The 20,836-nt window shown below is 57.2% G+C and overlaps 1 protein-coding gene across 1 annotated transcript in view; it reads left to right on the forward strand.

The window, feature by feature from the left end:
* Nucleotides 1–20,836, forward strand: part of LOC117873444 (staphylococcal nuclease domain-containing protein 1-like) — a 162,297-nt gene that overhangs the window by 33,419 nt on the left and 108,042 nt on the right. The window contains exon 4 of the mRNA XM_034762821.1: nucleotides 10,427–10,537. Within this exon, the coding sequence (XP_034618712.1) occupies nucleotides 10,427–10,537 (111 nt within the window). The remainder of the gene's footprint in view (nucleotides 1–10,426; nucleotides 10,538–20,836) is intronic.

Consider the following 20,836-nt stretch of genomic DNA (forward strand, 5'->3'; position numbering starts at 1 on the left):
GGGGGCACTGGCAGAGCTGGGTGTGGGGAGCCCAGGGCTGGGATAGCAGGGGGCTGCGGGTCAGGACTCGGGGGCACTGGCAGAGCTGGGTGTGGGGAGCCCAGGACTGGGCTAGCAGGGGCTGCGGGTCAGGTCTGAGGGGCACTGGCAGAGCTGGGTGTGGGGAGCCCAGGGCTGGGATAGCTGGGGGCTGCGGGTCAGGACTCGGGGGCACTGGCAGAGCTGGGTGTGGGGAGCCCAGGGCTGGGATAGCAGGGGGCTGCGGGTCAGGACTCGGGGGCACTGGCAGAGCTGGGTGTGGGGAGCCCAGGACTGGGCTAGCAGGGGGCTGTGGGTCAGGACTGAGCGGCGCTGGCAGAGCTGTGGGTGTGGGGAGCCCAGGACTGGGCTAGCAGGGGCTGTGGGTCAGGACTGAGCGGCGCTGGCAGAGCTGGGCGTGGGGAGCCCAGGGCTGGGATAGCAGGGGGCTGCCAGGCAGGCCTGGGGGGCACCAGCAAAGCTGTGTGGATGGGTTTCAGACCTGGAATAGCAGCGGCACTGCCTGTTAGCTCTGCGGATGGAATGACAATGCTGCATGGCATCTGAGTACACCCTGCGTGATCCTAGACCCAGAGCTACGAGCCCTAAACTCTATGGGCACCGAATTCACCCAAGCACTGAAGGAGAGACTCGCACACCATGCTGATTTCCTTGTTCAACGGCCGGGTTTATGACTCTCTTCCAGCCCAGCTTGCTCTCAGCACCAGGAACTGATTTCTCAAACCCTCCAATTTAAGCTGGCCCGCAGTTCCAGGAGCGGGGTATGGGATGGGGATGGGCGCCAGCAGTGTGACTCAAACCCCACATGGCGCTGTGCAGGATTGGGGGGCTAGGTCCAGTCCTCGCTGTAGCTCTCGGCTCCAGAGTGGTGGTGGTGTGCATGGTGCCTTGCAGGAGACAGAACAATGGCTATCGCACACAGACACTTTGTCCCGGAGAAGGTGAGCTGTGGCCAGCCCATGCCCTTTTAGCATTTCCTTAAGCTCTGCAGGGAGAAGGGAGCCCCGATGAAGGGTCCTGTGGTTTGGGCCCGGGGCAGGGCTTCAGCAAGACTTTTTTGACAGTCCCACAATGTTCTCGTAAGAAAGCTGGAGAAATGTGGGCTTGGCAGAACTCCTGTTACGTGGATACATAATTGGTTAAACAACCACTAAGAGTCACTATTAATGGACCGATGTCGGCTTGGAGGGAGGTCTCAGGTGGGGTTCCCCAGGGATCTGTTCTGGGGCCGGTGCTGTTTAACATCTTTATCAACGTCCTGGATGTAGGACTAGCGAGCAGACCAATCAAGTTTGCAGATGAGACAAAACTGCGGGTGTTGCAAACACTTTGGAGGCTAGAGCTAAAATTCAGAGGGATTTTGATAAATTGGAGAACTGGACTTCAGACGACCAAATGAAATTCAACCGAGACCCATGTAAAGTGCCACACGTAGGGAAGGAAATGCACAAATACACAATGGCGGAGAACAGGCCTGGCAGCAGCACTGCTGAGATGGATCTGGGAGTTGTGTGGATCACAATCTCAGCCGTCAGCAGTGCGATGCTGCTGCACAATGTCAGGCTGCATTAACAGAGCCGTAGCAAACAAGTCGCGGGAGGAGCTAGTACCGCTCTACTCGGCGCTGGGGAGGCCTCAGCTGGAGTACGGTGTCCAGTTTGGGTCACCCATGTCTAGAAAGGATGTAGAGAAATGGGAACGGACCCAGAGGTGAGTGACAACGATGCTCAAAGGGATGGATCGCCAGCCATAGGCGCAAAGGCTGAAGGAACGGGGTGTGTTTAGTTTGGAAAAGGGGAGATGAAGGGGGGAGGTGACAGCGGTCTTCAGATACTTGGAAGGCTGCCATAAAAAGATGGAGGAAGCTGATCTCTTGCCACAGAGGGCAGGACAAGGGGCGATGGGCTCAAACTACAGCAGAGCAGATTGAGATTAAATCTCAGGGAAAACTTCCTGTCAGAGCAGCAGGACAATGGAACAGATGCCTTGGGAGGTCGGGGAAGCTCCTTCCAAAGGGGGCTGGAGCTGCCTGTCCTGGGTGGGTTAGACACAACAAATCCTGCATCTTGGCAGGGGGTTGACTAGATGACCCTTGCGGTCCCTTTTAGCCCCATGGTTCTGTGATGAGCAGCGAGGTTCAGAGCTGGTCACCAGTTCGAGCCCAGACCTGGTCAGTAACAGCAGAAGGTTGTCCCTGTCAGATGGGCATTTGCAGCCCTCACTCAGTGTCCTAGAGGAGAGGTGCCAACATCCCAAGTGCCTCACTGCAGCTGGCTCTGGCTGGTCCCCTTTGTGGGCACCTTGGCAGAGAGATGGAGGGCTGGGAGAGCCAGGGGAGCTGAGCGCCTCCCGCCAGGGCTGGGAGAGCATGTGTGTTAAATGGGCCCGGACAGCACTGTCCATTCTGCGACGACGGGTTCCATTGCTGGGACCGATGGGGGCCTTCACTGGCGTGGGAGGTGACTTGGTCAGCGTGTAGGCACTTGCCCATGGAAAGGAGATCGGACAGCCTTGCTAAGGGGGGCAGAACAATATCCAGTGGCTGGGACTCGAGGTTAGACACATTCAGCCTTGAAAGAAGGTGCCGTTTCCTCGCAGCAAGGCTGAGTGGAACAGTTCACTGGGGCGGTGGTGGGCTCACTGTCGCCTGGAGTCTTCAAGAAGAGGCTAGGTACATTTCTAAAAGCTCTGCTTTAATCCGGCATTGGCCTTGGATGGTCGTGGTGGGCCTTCCTGGCCTGGCAGTCTGTGAATCCCCCTGTTCACCCCCTTCCTTCCCTGGGGTGTGTGGAGACCGGGATTGCCCTCAGCATGCTCAAGATAATGCTTTAAGTTAATGATTATAATCATACTTCAGGGCTTCAGCTGGTTGGCTGCCTGCAATGGTCAGGAAGGAATCGCTCCCCCTCTGCCATGTATAATTGGTGAGGTGTATTTTGGGTTTTTTCCCCGCCATCCTCTGAAGCATCAGAGATTGGCTGGAGATATGGGTCGCGGACAGGGTAGGCCAGTGCTGTGATGTGATGCAGAGCGTCTTCTGGCTTAGCTACCTGGCTTGTGGGTCTTGCTTTTGTGCTCAGGGTCTAACCGACCCCCAGATCTTGGGTCAGGCAGGGGTTTCTCCTCAGGTCAGGCTGGCAGGGACCTTAGGAGTTTTCGCCTTCCTCTGCAGCGTGGGGCATGGGTCACCTGGGCAGGGCTAACCTAATGGCTTTGTGCCATCAGGCATTGTTGGCACTGTGGTCTCACCTGTTCTCTCCCTGTGGCTCACCGTTTGCTCTCCCACGATCTGAAATGCTTTGGTCTCAATACAAGGGTAGGCGGTTGAGATTTAAATCAGGCCAGATGAGATGGTCCTTTAGCCTTAAACTCTGTGCAACTGGATTAAAAGATAAATTGGGCTGGAGCCAAGCTGCGTTGTGCTGGCTGGGGTCTTCCCATCAGCCTGGCTGTGCCTGGCCCTGCCTCCCCTGCAGAGGAGTCGGTGTGCTGCGGGAGCCCAGGTGGCGGTGCCCGTTCCGTTGTGATTCCGCGCTGCTCCCCGAGGGAGCCTGCACAATGGGAGAAAATGCCAGCTACTTTACTTGTCTTAGAAAAGCCATAACCGTGATATCGCTGAATAAATGAAGCCATCAGCTAGAAGTGGCAACAAGATTACAGTGCTTCAGAAATGCTGGGGGCAGGATGAAATGGTCTGTTTAGGGAGCGGGGAGCGAGAGCTGACTTGGGTTTTCCTCGGCGCTTTACTCGTCTTCAGTCCCCACTCCCACCCCCAGGATCTCTTGCTCCTGCTGCCTGAGCGTTCCCGAACAACACAGTTGGGTTAAGTGTTCAACTGACACATGCACGATTTCCCCCCGTCCCTTTGGGGGGGCTGGGCGCCCGCCCTGTCCCCACTAACGCCACGCAATGGCAGCAAGCCCCAGGGCACAGGAGCTGCAGGACGGGGGCAGATGCAGCCTGGTATCCCGCCTCCACCCGTGGTAGTACCAGAAGGGTGGGGATGTGCCAGAAGGGTGGGGAGTGTGTCTGAGGTACCGTACTTGCCTGGCCGTTACCGTATTATCACAATCTCCTCATGTCCGTATCCTGCCAGCTCCCTGGGGTGGCCGGGCAGGAGTCACCCACGTACTATGGGGAGAACTGAGCCCCAGAGCAGCGGTGTGGCTGGCCCAAGGTCACTCCGGCAGCCTGTGGTGGAGTCCTAGCCTCAGGGTTCTCTCCTCTCTGCAGTAGCAGTGATGGGGTAACCTGCCCCCCTTAGCGGGTGGCCTGGCTCTGAAGCCAGCACAGTGATGGGCCCTTCCAGCGCTCATCTGTCGTGTTCCTGTGGTGCTGCTCTTCCCCACTGCAAATTCTCAGCCCATGGTCCCTTGCTCACCCTCTGCTGAGGGACCCCCCGGCCAACCGCACCCTGAGCCGGAGTGCATGGGTCCCCCACTCTGTGCGCATGGGGGTGGGAAGTGGCTGGGATTGGAGCACTCCTTGTGAGGCCAAGTGAACACCACTGTCAGTATGTCCTTGCCAGGACTTTCATGCTGATTTTCTCCATGGCTGCTCCTAGAGCAGCGCTCACAGGAGGTGCCGATGCTAGGCATGGTGGCTCTAGCCCTCTCCCCTGTGCTCCAGCAGGCTGAGTTATCCGGCTGCATCAGCCCTTTGTTGTGAGCTGATTATCAGTGGCTGGGGGGCTCTGATTCCTTTGGAGTAGGACTGTCCAAGGAGAGGCTGTGGCTCCCCACCCAGGTCAGTGGGCTGGAAGTGATGGCCCAGGGTACGGCTCCTTGCCAGAGGCAGATCTGTCTCAGGAGCTGAGGTGTCTTTGCTGTGTGTTGGGCCCCTCTGGCCAATTGTGGAAGCTTGGGTGCTGGGTGCACACAGGAACAGGGGGCGGGCTCCTGGCGCTGGCTCTCGGGCTTGTCCCTCGAAGGATTTCAGTGCTTTCCCTTGTAGGCCGGTGAAGCTGCCATGAGGGACCCTGGGCAAGTCACCCTGAGTCAGTGATGGGGCTGGGAATAGTGCAGGAGACCAGGACTCCTGGGTTCCACCTGCTGGCTCCCTCCCTCCTGCTGTGCATGGCAGTAGCTTTTTCTGAGGGAGCGAATGGGGATGGTGAGCATGGGGTTCAACAACTATCCTCTTCTTCGGGTGCTTGCTCATGTCTAGTCCAATATAGGCGTGCGCCCATTGCGTGCATTGTCGCCGGAAGACTTTCTTCCAGTGGTATCAGTCAGGTCAGCTCTGGTGCCCCTGGAGTGGCGCCTCCATGGTGCGGTATCACCTTGGTTACGTACTCCAGCTTCTGGAAGGAGGCTGAGATTTCTCTGCTCCGGCTGAAAACGCGTCAGGCGGGTGAGTGGCGTGGAGCTGCACCCGTCAGCAGTGCCCTCCCTTTGCCAGCCTTCCCTGTACTCCAGGGCTGCAGCAGAGCCACAGACCCAGATCCCAGCAGGCAATTCTGAAATGGAGATTTTTTTTCTTCCTGGCATCCCCTCACCTGGAGCACTGCTGTCCACCCTGGAGGTGGCTGCATTTCAGCTCCCACACCTCTGTGGTTAGCACAGGTAGCTGAAGCTCTTGCAGGAGCTGGGGGAAGCGCTGGAGCAATGTAAAATTGGAGAGCGTAGAATGGCAAATGGCCTCTGTTTGCTGAAGACCGTGTCTCCGCTTCCCAAATGTGCAGGGGAGGATGGAGTCTCAGATCAGCTCTGCCCCGTCCCCCTGTGCCAGTCGCTTCCAGAGCCCGATGGCTCTGAGCGTGCCAGGGCTGGAGCAGGGGTTTGGGCTGCCCGGCACATGGAAGAGAGGAACCCAGCTAACGCCACGCCCATGGCTGTGCAGGTTTCGCTGTATTTTGGGCTGTATAAGTAGGGGCATTGCCAGCAGATCGAGGGATGTGATCGTTCCCCTCTATTCGGCATTGGTGAGGCCTCATCTGGAGTACTGTGTCCAGTTTTGGGCCCCACACTACAAGAAGGATGTGGACAAATTGGAGAGAGTCCAGCGGAGGGCAACAAAAATGATTAAGGGGCTGGAGCACATGACTTATGAGGAGAGGCTGAGGGAACTGGGATTGTTTAGTCTGCAGAAGAGAAGAATGAGGGCGGATTTGATAGCTGCTTTCAACTACCTGAAAGGGGGTTCCAAAGAGGATGGATCTAGGCAGTTCTCAGTGGTAGCAGATGACAGAACAAGGAGCAATGGTCTCAAGTTGCAGTGGGGAGGTTTAGGTTGGATATTAGGAAACACTATTTCACTAGGAGGGTGGTGAAGCACTGGAATGGGTTACCTAGGGAGGTGGTGGAGTCTCCTTCCTTGGAGGTTTTTAAGGCCCGGCTTGACAAAGCCCTGGCTGGGATGATTTAGTTGGGGATTGGTCCTGCTTTGAGCAGGGGGTTGGACTAGATACCTCCTGAGGTCCCTTCCAACCCTGAGATTCTCTGATTCTGGGATTGCCAGGAAGCGCTCTGGGCCTCCTGTTCGGCCTGTGCGTGTCAGTAAAGATGATGCCTGTGCACAGAAGTGTCCGCCTGGGGCTGCATCTGGCCTCTCTCTCCCCCCCCCCGCCCCCAGAGGAAGAAAGCTGCTGTGGAGCCGGTGAGCTCCCCCCAGCCTGCCTTGGCCAGCGCTGAGCAGGGTGTGAGCGTGTTTGTGTGGACACCGGGATGGGGATGGGGCCAGGTTTACAAGCCCCAGGGACTGAAACTCTTTCCGTCCCCGGAACAGGCATCGCCTGAGCAGCCGAGGGTCAGGCTCCTGTCCCCTCAGCCCTGCCCGCCAGGAGAAGGGGGGAGCTCCGGCTGCAAGGCCCCTCTGCTGAGGTTGGTAACGAGGGGGCAATGGGGACACCTGTCGGCTGGGGACTGAGACCTGCCAAGAGTTCACGGGACACCTGCCCAATGCCAGCAACTCCATTAGTCAGCCTGGGTCAGAGATCTCCCCTGGGAGAGCTGGGCTCTAGCCCCCATCTCCTCTAGGGACAGCCTGACCTGCTGTCCCCCACTCCCTGAGCTATTGGCTTTGCAGAGCTGGATTCCTGCGAACTCCGTCTCGAATGGGCGTTGCATTGGGGCACCTCTCGCAGTACGCCAGGGCCTGGTACGGGCTCTTCAGTACTGGAGCCCTGTCTTTTTGGTGTTCTTGGAAACCTGCTGGTTGAGGTGTCTCGCTTCCCCTGTCCCGAGGGAGGGTGCATAGCCCTAGTGCCAGGCCACGGGTGGTGTGAAATGAAACTGGGAGCATCTTCCCATGCGAGGCGCTTTTATTCCCATACAGAAGCGGGCCTGGAGGTGAATACCGGCTCCGCTCCCTCTCCTGCACCTTTCCCACGCCGCATCCTGTTCCATGTGGGGTGCAGAGGGCTGGGTGCCTGGCTCCCATGAGCCCTGTTCAGAGCTGGGAGCTTTGTTGCCATTACAGTTGCTAATTTCATGCTTAGTTTTTCAACTCCAGCTGAGGAGATGGGATGCTAGTCCGCCCTCCTGGAGGTCAGGTGCCAATCACTGCCTGGGCTCCTCTCCCAGCAGCGTCTATAATATTGAATCCGAAATCTAGGCTAACGTGACGAGAGCTTCTCCATAAGGCACTTTGCGCCAGCTGTTCTGGTGCCACCCCCTTCCCTGCTGCAAAGCTCCGGCTTTTAACATCAGCACAAACGCACAATACGAACCTCAACGAGCCGAGAAGCCGCAGACGTTTCTTTAGAGATGTGAAATGTGTCAAACTTCAGCAAGCAGCATTCGACCAGCATGTGCTGGCTGACTGGCTAAGAGCCGGAATGGAGACTCAGCATTCTCGCGCGCCCACCCTCCTCGCTTTGTACAACGATCTGCAAACACCCTTCAGAAGCCAGCGTCTGGGATGCTTTCTGCTGAAACGGAGAAAATCAGTTACCTGGGGAGTGAACCCCGGCCTCCCTGGCTGCCGAGCGGTTGCACTAACAGGCCTGGAGTAAGCCACATAGAAACAAGCTGCTAACTGCTAATCCTAGCAAAACTCAGCTGTTGGCAAACGAGCCCAGCTCTGCTCCCAGAGCAGCCTGGGCCAGCCTCGGGCTCCAGGGAGGCTGGTGCACCTAGCATCAGCCTTTAGGACCTCAGCTGAGGATCACAGTGCAATCTGCTGGGAGCCCTCGGGCTGCGCCAGTGCAGCCCTGCCAGGTGGAGATGGGAAGGGGGCGGGTTCGGGGCCATGGCAGTGGGAGTCCACCCAGACACAAGCTACAGATTGTCTTGGTGCTCTGAGGGCAGATGTCCTCAGTGAAGGGCAGGGAGGTTTTCCCCTCAGCTTCAGCTGCTGCTCTGTCCAGGGTCCAGGCTGATCGCATCCGGGCTGTTGGAAAGCCAGGCAGGTGGGGTGGAGCTGGGAGACGTCTGTACGTTGCTGCATGGCTGAGGAAAGCTTGCTCCCCTTACGGGCTGAAGGGTGAGCCCCCAGGGCGGGGATCTGGATGCCGATGCCCATCACAGCTCGCTGGGTGGAGCATGAGAGACAGCTGCAGCATGTCGGCCCTGTCCTGGGCCCTGCCATGCCTGAGAGCCAAGCAGGGTGGCGTGAATGCATTGGAAGGGCCCTGCCTTTTGCCGTGGCCAGGAGGCGTGCATCCTGCAGGGCTGCTGGTGCGCTCTGTTCCGGGCTGGAGTGTTGTCAGTTGCTGGGCAGCGGGAGGGCGATCTGGGCAGTGCTGGGAGAGGCAGGTTGCGCTGAGAGACGGTTCATGCACTGGCTTACGGCGGCAGGTTGTGCCGTTGGAGGAGGTGTTACTGGCGTCAGTCGGCAGGGCTCCTGGATGCTCTGAACACTTCGGCTGCATGCTGGGTGGAGCCCTGTCCCCCCCCCACCCTACCCCACCTCATCAGGTTTTCTGCGCTGTGGACGAGCTGACTCCAGAGAGGGAAGGCAGCGTGTTCTGCGTTCCACGGGTGGCCAGAGCGGGGTTCCTTGTGCCACATCCAGGCCGTGGCTGGGCTGTGTGCGTGGGCTGGGAGGCTACCCGAGAGAGTGGTGAGGAGGCCTCAGCCCGTTGCACCAGCCTCTCCGGGCAGCAGGTCTGACGTCTCGGAAAGAGCCTCTGCGGACCCATGTTGCCTTGTGAAGCAGGATGCACATGCTGGGCAGATAATTTAACCATGTGCCTCTGTCCCCTTGAAATAAAATTATTCTCCTTAACTGCCAGGGGGCAAATTGTCACGTACACACCCTTAAAAGGGGTTCAGTCACCCCGAGTCCTTCAGGGCTGTGGGTTGGGGCAGGGGGCACCTGTGCTTGCAAAGAGTGCTTTGTCATCCGCGTGTGTGGGAGGAATGCGGGGAGTGGAGGTGGCTAAATGCAGCACCTGGCTTGGCTCGGAAAGCCAGGGTGTGTGGGCTGCTGGGAGCAAACGGCCTTCTGTTCGCCTCCCCGGAGCGTGCCTGGGAAAGGAGCTGAGGTGCTTATTCCTGGTTGCCTGGCATTTCGAGTGCTACCTCTGCAGCTGCCTCCCGCTGCTGCTGATTTCCTCACTTACGAATCCTCTGATTTTCCCCCCGTCTCCGAGGCGAGACCTAATCTCAGCTTTCGGCACCAGCCTGGCCTGACCCCCCTCCCCACGGCACAGAGCGCGGAGCCGCTTCAAGGGATGAGTCCGGGTTTGTAAGTTGTGAATTACCGGTGCCTGCCCTGCGTGTGTAATTGGAGAATTACTGATGCGCTCGGCCAAGTGCAATTCATGAATTTGTTTAAAGCAGCATAATGCCATGGCAGCCAATTGACCGCGCTCCGCCAGGGCTGGGCCCCTGATTGGCATGCGGGCTTCAAACCGCAGCCACTCCCCGCACTGAGGAGCTTCGCGCCCGACCTTTCCTTCCCAGCGGAGAAAACCGTGCACGGTTCTGAATGTACGAGAGCGATGGGAGCCTTTGGCAGGCTGCTGTTTCCGGGTCCCAATGCAGCTCCCCTGGGTGAACTGGGAACAGGGCCTGGTGTTGGCTTAACCCCCAGAGTGCTCTGCCCTTAGCCGCTCGCTTTCCCCCTCACTCCCACCCAGTGCCCAGTCGTGCAGCTCCATAGCTCCTAGGAGGCCCCTGCACCAGAGCTGTGGGGCGGAGAGCTGCTCTCCAGTGGGGCTCCTTCCTTCCTTCCTTCCTTCCTTCCCCTGCCTGGGCTTCTGCTGGGTACCAGGGACCAAGGGATGCTGCAGCTCTGCGCTGCCGGGCGCACCTCTGGGACCCGCGTTTGAGCCCTGCCTCGTGGCTGAGCTGCTGCTGCTCCCATGTGTGATGTTGCATGTTACATAGGTGACAGAGGGCGTAGCCATGCCCAGTGCAGGGGGGTGTGCGTGGGGCGGGTTGCCAGGACTGACCCTCCCTCCCTTCCCCCAGCCTGAGTCCCCAGTGTCTTTGTGTTGCAGAAACATCGCTGAGGCCCTAGTGAGCAAGGGCCTTGCCACAGTCATCCGCTACCGGCAGGACGACGACCAGCGATCCTCGCACTATGACGAGCTGCTGGCCGCGGAGGCACGGTGAGTGGCCAGGAGAGCTGCTGGGTGAAGGCCTGTGGGAGAGCACGCCAGGCTGTGGGGTGTGGGAGAGCGCCATGCAGCGGGGCTGGGGTGTGAGTGCTAAGGACAGGGCGGGGGGAAAGCGGGGGGAACAGCTGGGGAGGGGAGGGAGGGGAGCTGAGGTGCGGGGGGAGGTGAGCTGAGGTGCGGGCACTGGGCATAGACCATGCTTGGGTGTTCTCCATTCTGCCGTGGTGACTATCCCCGGGCCTGGGAAGAGTCACAGCAGAGCCCCCTGGGACGGGGCAGGCTGCGTGGGCTCAGAGCCGGTTTCAGCACATCCACTTCCACTGTAAACTCATGCTGCAGCCAGGCGTCGCTCCTCCCTCCCCCCCCCCCAGCTTCATCACTCTCTCCCCCCCACCCCCCGCCATACCCACCTCCTCGGGCAGCAAATAGGGGGAGGGGCTTCCTCGCTGAGCTCCCCACCCTGCAGTCCCTGTCCACCCCCTGCTCTGCCCCTTTCCCCGGATTGCAGCTCTCAGGGCTGGGGATAGTGAGTCCCCTGTAGCCCCCTCCCCCATCGCCTCCGCTGATCTGTCTGGCTCCACGTTGAGTTCTCGGTTACCCTCCTGCTTTTCCAAGCTCTGCCCCTGCTCCCCAGCTGTGTAACTTGCCCGCGCCGGGCGTGCTGCTCACGCCCCATTCATCTGGAATCCTCCCTCGGCCTCTGAGCCCCCCGCCTCGCCTCTCCGTTCTTTAGCTGCCTCTCTAAGGCTGCGAGTGCTGCAAGCCCCCAGCGCCTTGCATTGCAGAGTGAATGTCTGGTGCTGCAAAGGGCTCTGTAGCGCTGGCAGCGTGCCAGGCGTGCTGTGAGTCAGTGGGTACGGCGTAGTGCATTTGGATTCTCCATGTTAATTCTGGAGCTCCCAACAGGCAGATTAAAGAAGATAACATTTTAAAAATGCCTGGGAGATTGTTTGAATCTTCCGGCCCATTGCATGTATCAAGCTTGAAAAGGTGGTCAGGCTGAGGGGAGTTCAAAGGGCCGAGCTTCGTTCCCTGGGGCCGCGTACACAGCAGAAAGCGTGAGAGCTTCCTGCCCCAGCCTGTCTGCAGGAGCAGTAATTGCATTTAAAGAATATGACATCTGAGCCGATTCAAAGGACTTCCAACACATTCTGTGCTCATGTAATTAGGTTGGGGTTATCTTGGTGAGAGAAATGCAGGCAAGTGGTTCCTTTTGCCTGGTGCGTCGTCTGTTCTGTCGGCAGCAGAACGGGCAGGGCGAGCTGCGGCTCTGCAAGAGGCGTCTGTGGCCCGGCTCATTCCCCGGCTGCCCTCCCTTCTCTGGCTGATGGCAGGCCAGCCCAAGCAGCTCCCCCAGCCCCGGGCGGCTCCGTGAGCCTCCTGGTTCGTATTGCTGCTTCGCCCCGGGATCCCAGAGCACTTGGCAAACATTACAAGAGGCCACCTGGTAGGTGTGCAACTGGGGATAGCACCTACTGAATGGGGAAACTGAGGCACGGTGGTCGAGTTACTGGAAGCAGGCAGTCTGTGGTGAAGCCTGGGGCCCAGTTAAACCCCATCAGTCGGAAATGTCCCCCTGAAATCAGTGTGGGCGTGTCCCCTCTGCTGTTTTGGGGGGTTCACTCCCACCTGCTTGTGCCTCTTGGTGGTGATGCACTGAGGTGTCCATCATGCCGCCCCCAGTCTCAGAGTAGAGAGCTGGCGGGTGACTGCTTCCAGCGGTACAAGCGTCTGGGTCTTGTCCGTCCACTGAAGGGCCTGGGAGCTGTGGAGCAGGGGGTGAGTGGGGGGAGGTGTTGGAACGGTCAATGGGATCAGTGTGTGAAGAGCAGAAAGGGAAAGGAGAAGCTAGGAGAAGCAAATGAAGACAGGAAGATGCCGATGACTTTTAGGGAGCAGGGGCGTGGGTCTGTGCCTTGGAAAAGCTTACTGGAGCTCTGCCGAGCTGTGAGATGGTCCACGTAAAGTCTGGCCAGGATCCATGGTTCCTGCCACGCTGCTAAGGCCCTTAATGGGCCCTGGCGACCAGCAGCGAAGGAGGGAGCTGGGGAGTGGAGGGAAACGGGCTTGCTTGGGCCAGGTGGACCCTGCTTGGCTTTTCAATGTCATGGGGTCCCTGGCTCCCTGTACGTGGCATACAATCAAAACCTGTTATGAACCTACGGCGGGGCCCAGGTGGCTAAGCTGGAGAGTGTCAGGAAACCCAGGCAGGGAAATTTTGTGGCGATCAAAGGCACTATTAGGAAATCCAGAGTGAAGGTCAAACTGAAGCAAACCCCAGCCTCCCCTGGCAATGCCTGGCATTACTGCTGGCCTAGGGAGAACCCGGCAGCTCGGGCACTTGGGCTCCTACTCACACACGTGCCAGGTCTGGTGTCTGTACCAGCGGCCAGATTCTCATTGCGCCAAGGCCCCCTGTGAAGTAGACACAAATCACATTGACGCCCATGGGAAGGCCCGTGCCACTGCCAGGGCGGTGTGAAGGGGTTGTAGTGTAGACAGCTCGTCGGCACAGCTGGCGCAGGTCTGAGCGACACGCGGCTGGTGGCAGCCCCTGGAGCCGAGCCGAGCCTCCCCGCATGGATAAAGTGTCCAGTGGCTTGGTTGGCTCAGGCCGCCTTTCCAGCAAACCCCGGCCTGCCCAGAGAGCCGCTCCAGATGCTTGCGTAGGCAAATGGAATGCGAAGCCTGTTGGCTATCCATTACACACCTCTCGTTAGAGGCGGAGGGAGGTGGTGAGCCTGCCTGTCCACACCACGGAATTGCAGCGCTTGACAAGCACAGAGGTGACGCGCGTCCCAGTATCAGAGACGTGTGCGTGTGAAACCAGCTTTCAACCCAGTGCTCTGAGGCACGTGCGGGCTTCTGATCGCGCCCAGCATGCAGAGGATGAAAGGCAGATGGGAGAATGGGGGCGTGGATTAGTACAATGGCTTTGCCAGAGTCCTTCCAGTCCACAGCCATACTCGGCAGCCTTCTGCCAGCCCCGGGAGCAAGACCCAGAACCTGAAATAATACAACGGGCACAGCCGGGCCTGCTTGAAGGAGCAAAGGATGGTGTGGGGGGCGTGGGGGCGCGGCTGGCATTGCCCTGGGGCAGAGTTAAGAAGGACGAACAGAACAGGGAGTCTGGTATCCCTCTGGGGGGCAGAGTTGACGAGAATGGGGGGGAGGGTTGGGTATTTCTGGGGGGCAGAGTTGAGGAGGAGGGAGAGTTAAGGAGAATGAGGATGGGGGAGGCTGGTATCTCTGGAGCAGAGCAGGCTCTAGTAGCGCTGACATCTAAGGCTGCGCTGAGGTTAATCCTTTAGGGTGCGGGGGGGGGCCAAACTTTGGCCTGAGGGCCACATCTGGGTGGGGAAATTGTGTGCGGGGCCATGAATGTAGGGCAGGGGGTTGGGGTGTGGGAGGGGGCGTGGGGTGCAGGAAGGGGCTGGGGTGCAGGAGGAGTGCGGTGGGGGCTCAGGGCAGGGGGTTGGGGTGTGGGAGGGGGCGTGGGGTGCAGGAGGAGGGCGGTGGGGGCTTAAGGCAGGGGGTTGGGGTGTGGGAGGGGGCATGGGGTGCAGGAAGGGGCTGGGGTGCAGGAGGAGTGCGGCGGGGGCTCAGGGCGGGGGGTTGGGGTGCAGCAAGGGGGCTGAAGGCAGGCGGTGCAGGAGGGATTCGGGGGGGCGGGCTCTGGCCCAGTGCCACTTACCTCGAGCATCTCTGGGGTGGCAGCAGTGTGCAGCGGGGCTAAGGCAGGCTCCCTGCCTGCCCTGGCCCCGTGCCCCTCCTGGAAGTGGCCCCCATGTCCGACAGTGGCTCCTGGGGGTGGGGTGGGGCAGGGAGCTCCGCTGCGCTGCCCTCATCTTGTGGGTACCACCCCTGAAGCTCCCATTGGCCGCAGTTCCAGGTTCCCGGCCCATGGGAGCTGCGGGGGGGTGGTGCCTGCGGGTGGGGAGCGGTGCCTGCAGGCGAGAGCAGCACACAGAGCCCTCTGCACCCCTGTTGCCCAGGGGCCGCAGGGACGTGGGGCCGGCCACTTCTGGGAGTGGCGTGGGGCCAGGGAGCCTGCCTTAGCCCTGCTGCACCACAAGGCTGGCAATCCCACGGGCCGGATTGAAAGCCCTGGTGGGCCGGATCCGGCCTGAGGGCCGTAGTTTGCCCGCCCCTGCTCTAGGGACTGTATACTCTCCAGGGGTCCTCGGGATGTTTTGGAGTCAGGCACCGAACCAGCCGGCCCAGCTGCTCCCTGTGCGCTTCCTGGTCGATTATTTCTCTCTGAAGCCTGTTGTCCTTCATGCACCACCAGTCAGGACTTGGCCTGGCTACTCAGCCACCTTGTCGATTCCCCTGCAAGATAGAGATGGGGGGGAACCCGCTGGGTCCCATACAGCCCTTCTCCCCGGCTATTGCAGCCTCAGTCCCCAGAGTCGTCATCTCAGCGCAGCCTTAGCTCCTAGAGCTAGTGAGCTGTCCCCTCTAGCGTTGTGTGGGAGGAGATCAAACACAGCTTGCCTTCAGAGACTAGTCCAGAGTCTACGGGGAAGTCTGATTTGATATTCCCTTTCCTTTCTCTCCAAGTCAGATTCCCTTCTGCACTAAACAATTCCTCTGCTTCCTTGGTGTCCGTGCCTTTAAATACTTGTCTCCTGTTCCCTCTTCTGCACCTTTGCCGCCCTTAGTCCGCCCTGACCCAAGCTATGCAGAGCTAGCTTTAACCCTCCCAGCACAAGTTAATCCATCCAGCGCGCTGCTCTCGGCCCCCCCCACCCCCCGCCTCCGTATTCCAGGTGTGCAGTTTTATGCATCCGTTGGCAGCAGCGGTGAACATGAGCTCCACCTGGATGGCATTAAGTGGTGGTGGCAGTATTAGTGTTTGGTTTCTGTTTCTGCTACAGCCATGCTGGCATCCAGAACCCCAAGGGCATCTCAGCTGACGTATCCCCATCCCCCTGCTCCAGCCTCTAGATTAGAGGGCACTTGTTTTCCCTGAAGTGTCACCAATTTTAAACATGGGCCACCAGGGTCTCTGCACAGTGATCTGTAGGTCCCTGGCTGGCTGAGGAAAGGATCACACATCTCTTCTCCTGGGGAAGCTGATTTGAAGGAGGCTCTGAAGAGCAAATACTTGGCTGCTTTCTGGGCCTGCACTTTTCATTTGACTCTATAAAGACAGAGAAATCCATGTTGGTTTCTTTCGTTTGCTCTGAAAGGAACTTAGAGGCTGAACTAACCTGTGAGCTCTCTGCGTTCCTGCTTGATCCTAAGCAAACTGCCGCCGTGTTTGTGCTGGCTCTGAGGGCACAGAGATGGGGTAAAGCGGATTCTTTCCTCCTTGGCTTGCTGATTTTGGAGGCTTTCCAAGTACAGTTGGCTCAGGGGCTCTGGGAGGTGGATGAGATGCCCCGTGCAGCAGGGAGTGAGGGTAGCATCTGCTGCTAGAGGGGGAGCTGTGTGCTTGGGATCACTCTCTAATGCCAGGCTCCGGAGGGCGTTGACAATGCTTTGCACTTGTGGAATGTTTCCCAGCTGCGGATATCAAAGTGCTCCCCAGTCAATCGAGTCTCTAAGATCTTTATAAACCTAAATCTTCCTGATAACTCTGAGGAGTCTTATCCCCATTTTACCGACAGGGAAGCTGGGATGCAGAGCGGGGCAGCCACTTGCCCAAGGTCACAAGGAAATGAGTGTCCGAGCTAGGGATAGAACGTAGGTCGGAGTCCCAGTGTCACGCTCAACATCCAGCCCCTGGTTTCTGTCAGACTGAGGAAGACAAGCCAGGACTACGAATGCAGGCTTCCCTCCACAAGGGTAGAACCAAGCCTTGACATTCCCAGGCACAAACAGGAGCTGGAGCTGGGGCAGAGACGGGTGATACAGGGCTGATGGAATTGTCCCAGAACCAGCATTCAGAGTGCAGGTTAAACTTCAAAGAAACCCAAAGCTGTACAAGCATGGCAATGCGCCACTCAGGCCCCCAAACAACCTTAACTCTGCCCCAGAGTGACAGGGGGCAATCTCCATACCAGTATAACGAATGTGTATTGCAGTTTGTGAGCCCAGATTCAATTGATTTTTTTTTTTTTTTTAATTCTCTCTCTCTCCCCCCCACACTCCCCAGTTCTTTACTTCACGATGTCCCCACCGGAGAGAGTTCAGGTTTGCATTCAGCAGTAACTCTCACGGGACTTTGGAAATGAGGCCAGGTTCTGTTACGCTGGTGTGAATGCGGAGTAACTCCACTGAAGGGAGTTACTCTGGATTGACAGTGGGACAACTGGGATCAGAATCTGAACTTCCCTCTGGGCATCTTTTGGGGCAGACGCAGAAAGGATTGTGACTTGACTTAGCTCCTTCAAAGAACTGCGTCCCTAAAAGCCCACCTCTTCAGCCCATGCTGGGAGCCAACTGTGCCCTGGTGTGGTATGTGAACCCCCAGAAATGACAGCCACCAGGTGGGTCTCGTGGGCCATAAACACACATGCTGCTTCACATGACGTATTGCCCTCTGCTTTGCAATAAGATACCGACTAGTGGGGACATTCCACCTCTAAGCTTGGCAGGACTCTCCTGATTTCCCTGTGTGAAGCCGTGCTGAGTCCGGCTCCTCTGAACAATTCTACCACCCCGAAGCGTCAGGGAGTGAGTTTGGGTGGAAGATGGTAGGCAGCTTGCTGTAATAACTCACTGCTAGCAAGTTTAACAACTTCTCTTTCAGAAACGGAGCAGGTAGCTGCTTTCCTGCAAACAGCCATCTGCTGCCAAGCCACTTATCCCTGGAAGCACTGAGTGGCTCTGATTTCTAAAAATCTGTGCCTACCATTTAACAGGTTGGCCTGTTCTCCACTGCTCCCAAATGATACCCCTCAGCAGCCTGATTGCTCTACAAAGCCTCTGTAGGGCTCTGAATCCTTCCCTTGTATTTTATGATGATCACGGACCAGTCTGAACAAAGGCACGCCGCTTGTCTGGGAGCAGCCATTAGCGGGCCCAGTAGGGGAAGTTTTTGAAAAGTCAGGAGCTTTTATTTTGAGTCTAAGGGCTGCAGGAATCAAGGCCGAACCCAGAGATGGGGAAAGGTGTGGTTTTTTGGTACCAGGACTGATCTGGCAATGCTTCTCATTTGTAGTCCAATGTATAGAGATGTCCATCGAGTGCCTGGGTGTCTGGGCAGACAGCTATGGGAATGAAACACCATTAAAGCAGGTGTGACCATCTTGCTGGCAACAGTAGGAAACCTCTTTAAATAGACCCCACACCATGCCCATCACTCCGCCATGATTGAAACAGGCCTTGTTTGTACTGGCTTTTGTCCTGCTTCCAGCCACGCTGTCACGCACAGGCAAGGGGAGCGGCGATTGGTTCTGCTGCAGCTCACCCCGGTTTCAAGCAGTGATAAACGCAAGCTCTTGTACTGGGGCCATTGCAGCGGTGGGTGGAATTGAGGCTAATTTCCAGCATAGACAATAACCCACAGACAAAAGAGTAACATTCCCTCCACCCCTAGTCCATTAGCAGTTCTGAAAACACAACACCCAGGAGGTCAATCCTCTGTATCCAGCAGCTGAAGAGAGCAGATGGGACTGGCAACAGGCTGTGAAGGTCAAGCAACCTTCTGGGGCCAGAGTAATAAATTAAATGGAGATATCCTATCTCCTAGAACTGGAAGAGACCTTCAAAGGTCATGGAGTCCAGCCCCCTGCCTTCACTAAGCAGGACCAAGTTCTGATTTTGACCCAGATCCCCAACTGGCCTCTTCAAGGATTGAACTCCCAAACCTGGGTTTAGCAGGCCAATGCGCAAACCACTGAGCTATCGCTGCTGGGGATGTCAATTCCAGAGCTGCCCCCAGATATTCCAAGCCAGGTAAGTTAGCGAGAGCAGAGCATGGGGAGTAGCAGTGGTAGAGGACTTCAGCCACATATGGCTTTATAGGTCAAAGTTAAGCCCTTGAATTGCCCATGGATATGCTCAGAGATCCAGTGTGGTTACTGGAGTGCTGGCCTGGTGTGTTCTACATGGCTAGTCCCTGCAGGCAGGGAAGGTTGCTGTGTTCTGCCCCCTCTGCACCGTCCATGCGCCCCTCAGGAGTGGCCCCTGGCAGGATGCATCGCCGCCGTCCTCTGTGGAAGTCTCCAAGGTTCCGCAAGGCCCAGGTCCAATCAAGAGGAATCGCGCTGAGCATGGGCACTTTGCCCACCATGCCTCCTGGGTCTCTGGAAGCAATGCATGACTCCTCACCCAATAACTGCCCTTGTCGGACTCTCTAAGTCCTTCTGCAGCCCACCAGCAGGATCAGTCTCGTTCACGCGCCTGGGAGAAGCAAAGGTGCTGAGCTGTCTGAATGCTGGCAGTACACGGATGGCAGTGAGGCCTGTGGAACATTGATGGGGCTTCCCCAGCGGCCTCACATGTTGAACGGGAAAGGTGATTGTGCCCTGAACCCTTCAGCAGAGCCCTGGTCACGGTGGCTGAGCAGCTGCCCCGCACCATGCCCTGGGATCTCTGCATGGAAAAAGTCCATTTCAGAGTGGTCTCCCCACCCCGTGCTGGGAGTCTGCGACTGAGCCATCAGAACCCCATGGCCAGATGGCAGCTGAGAAACCCAACCTCCTCCCATTGTGAGGTGATGCACTGACGGAACAAGTGCAGTCTCGGTGCTTCCTCTGGCTGGGAACTACGTGGGCCAGGATGATGGAGGAGGACTCCTGGAAGTGCTGCCTCCAGCTCAGTAATGTTATCCAGCAAGGGCAGCTTGGAGCCAGGTGGAGAGCTGTACTCCTTGCCTGCCCTCAGATTGGTCTAACCCACTGGGACATTCCCCTCATGCCTGCTTAATTCTCCCATTGCTGAGACAGAGGCAGTGTGGCCGAGTACGTAGACCATAGGGCTGGGAATGCTTCAGGTTCCCCATCTGTAAAATAGAGTGCTGATTTCCTTTACTCCCGGCCTGTGACCGAAAGGCATGTCTCTGCAGTCTAACACCTACGGCTGTATACCAGTATCCGTCTATTTGGGAAATTAAAGAAACCCCACTTTGCCTCATTAAAAAGTGTGGTGAGCTCCCCCTGCTGGGCTGCACGGAGCAATTAACACATACGCAGAGCCCTGCTCCTTTCCTGCTGACATCACTGAGGCCGGTGCAGCGAGAGGCTGACCAACAGCAGCCATAATAAGCTTTTGCTCCACGAGAAACACCTGGAAAATAAACTTGGCATTTGCAAACGGAAAAGGACAAACCTGTCAGGGGAAGGAGCTGTTCCAGGCTTTAATAAATGTGTGTGTTACCCTTTAACCTGCCGTCTGTGTTCAGAGACCTTTCAGTTCTGGTGAGCTTATCCGGGGTATTGCTCCCTCTTTCCTCTCCAATAACAACAAGCGAGACAAGCCGCAAATCACATGAAAACTTTATAAATATCCTGGATGGCTTCTCATGCAGATGCATTTGCAAGCAATCCCCAAAGGTGATAGACTAGAAGACAGAGCGACATTGGTGTTACAAGTGTAGTGCCCCCAAAGTCAGCAGCTCTTCAGCTCCGCTGCGGTTTAACTTGCCATCTTTTAATCACTTTTTACAGGTCCTTGAAGTACAGTTCAACCAGGAGTTAATTCAGGGAAGCCCCGTGGCCTGTGCTGTACAGGCAGTCAGAGCAGGTGATCACAGTGGTCCCTTCTGGCTTTGGGATCTACAAGATTGATTTTAATTGTTTTTAATGTCCTGGTTTTTAAGCCAATGTTGGGTGGGTCTTAAAACCATGGAAATGTTGGGCTGGAAGATGCTTTGAGAGGTCATCTAGTCCAGCCCCTGCTCTGAGGCAGGATTAAGACCATCCTGTTCTTCAACCTCCACCAGGGATACTAGGCGACTGTCCCCGTGCTTAACTCTCCTTGTCGCCAGAAAGTTTTCCTAAGATCTAAGCAAAATCTCTCTTGCTGCAGAGTAAGCTCATTCCTTCGTAACGTACCCTTTATTGTGGACATGGAGAGCAACTGATCAGTCCTCTTTATAACTATCTTTTACATATGTGAAGACTGTTATCAAGTCCCCATTCCGCCTTCTCCTCTCAAGACTAAACATGTCCGGTTTTTAAACCTTTCCTCATAGGTCAGGTCTTCTAAACCTGTCATTGTTTTGGTTGCTGTCCTCTGGACTCTCTCCAATTTATCTACATCTTTCCTAATGGTTGGCGCCCGGAACTGGACACAGTACTCCAGCTGAGGCTTCACCAGTGCTGAGTAGATCCAGACAGTAACCTCCCGTCTTACAGAAGATGCTCCTGTTAACACACCCCAGGATGATACCAGCCT

The sequence above is a fragment of the Trachemys scripta genome, chromosome 1 (genome assembly GCF_013100865.1).
Source record: "Trachemys scripta elegans isolate TJP31775 chromosome 1, CAS_Tse_1.0, whole genome shotgun sequence".
Taxonomy (NCBI): domain Eukaryota; kingdom Metazoa; phylum Chordata; order Testudines; family Emydidae; genus Trachemys; species Trachemys scripta.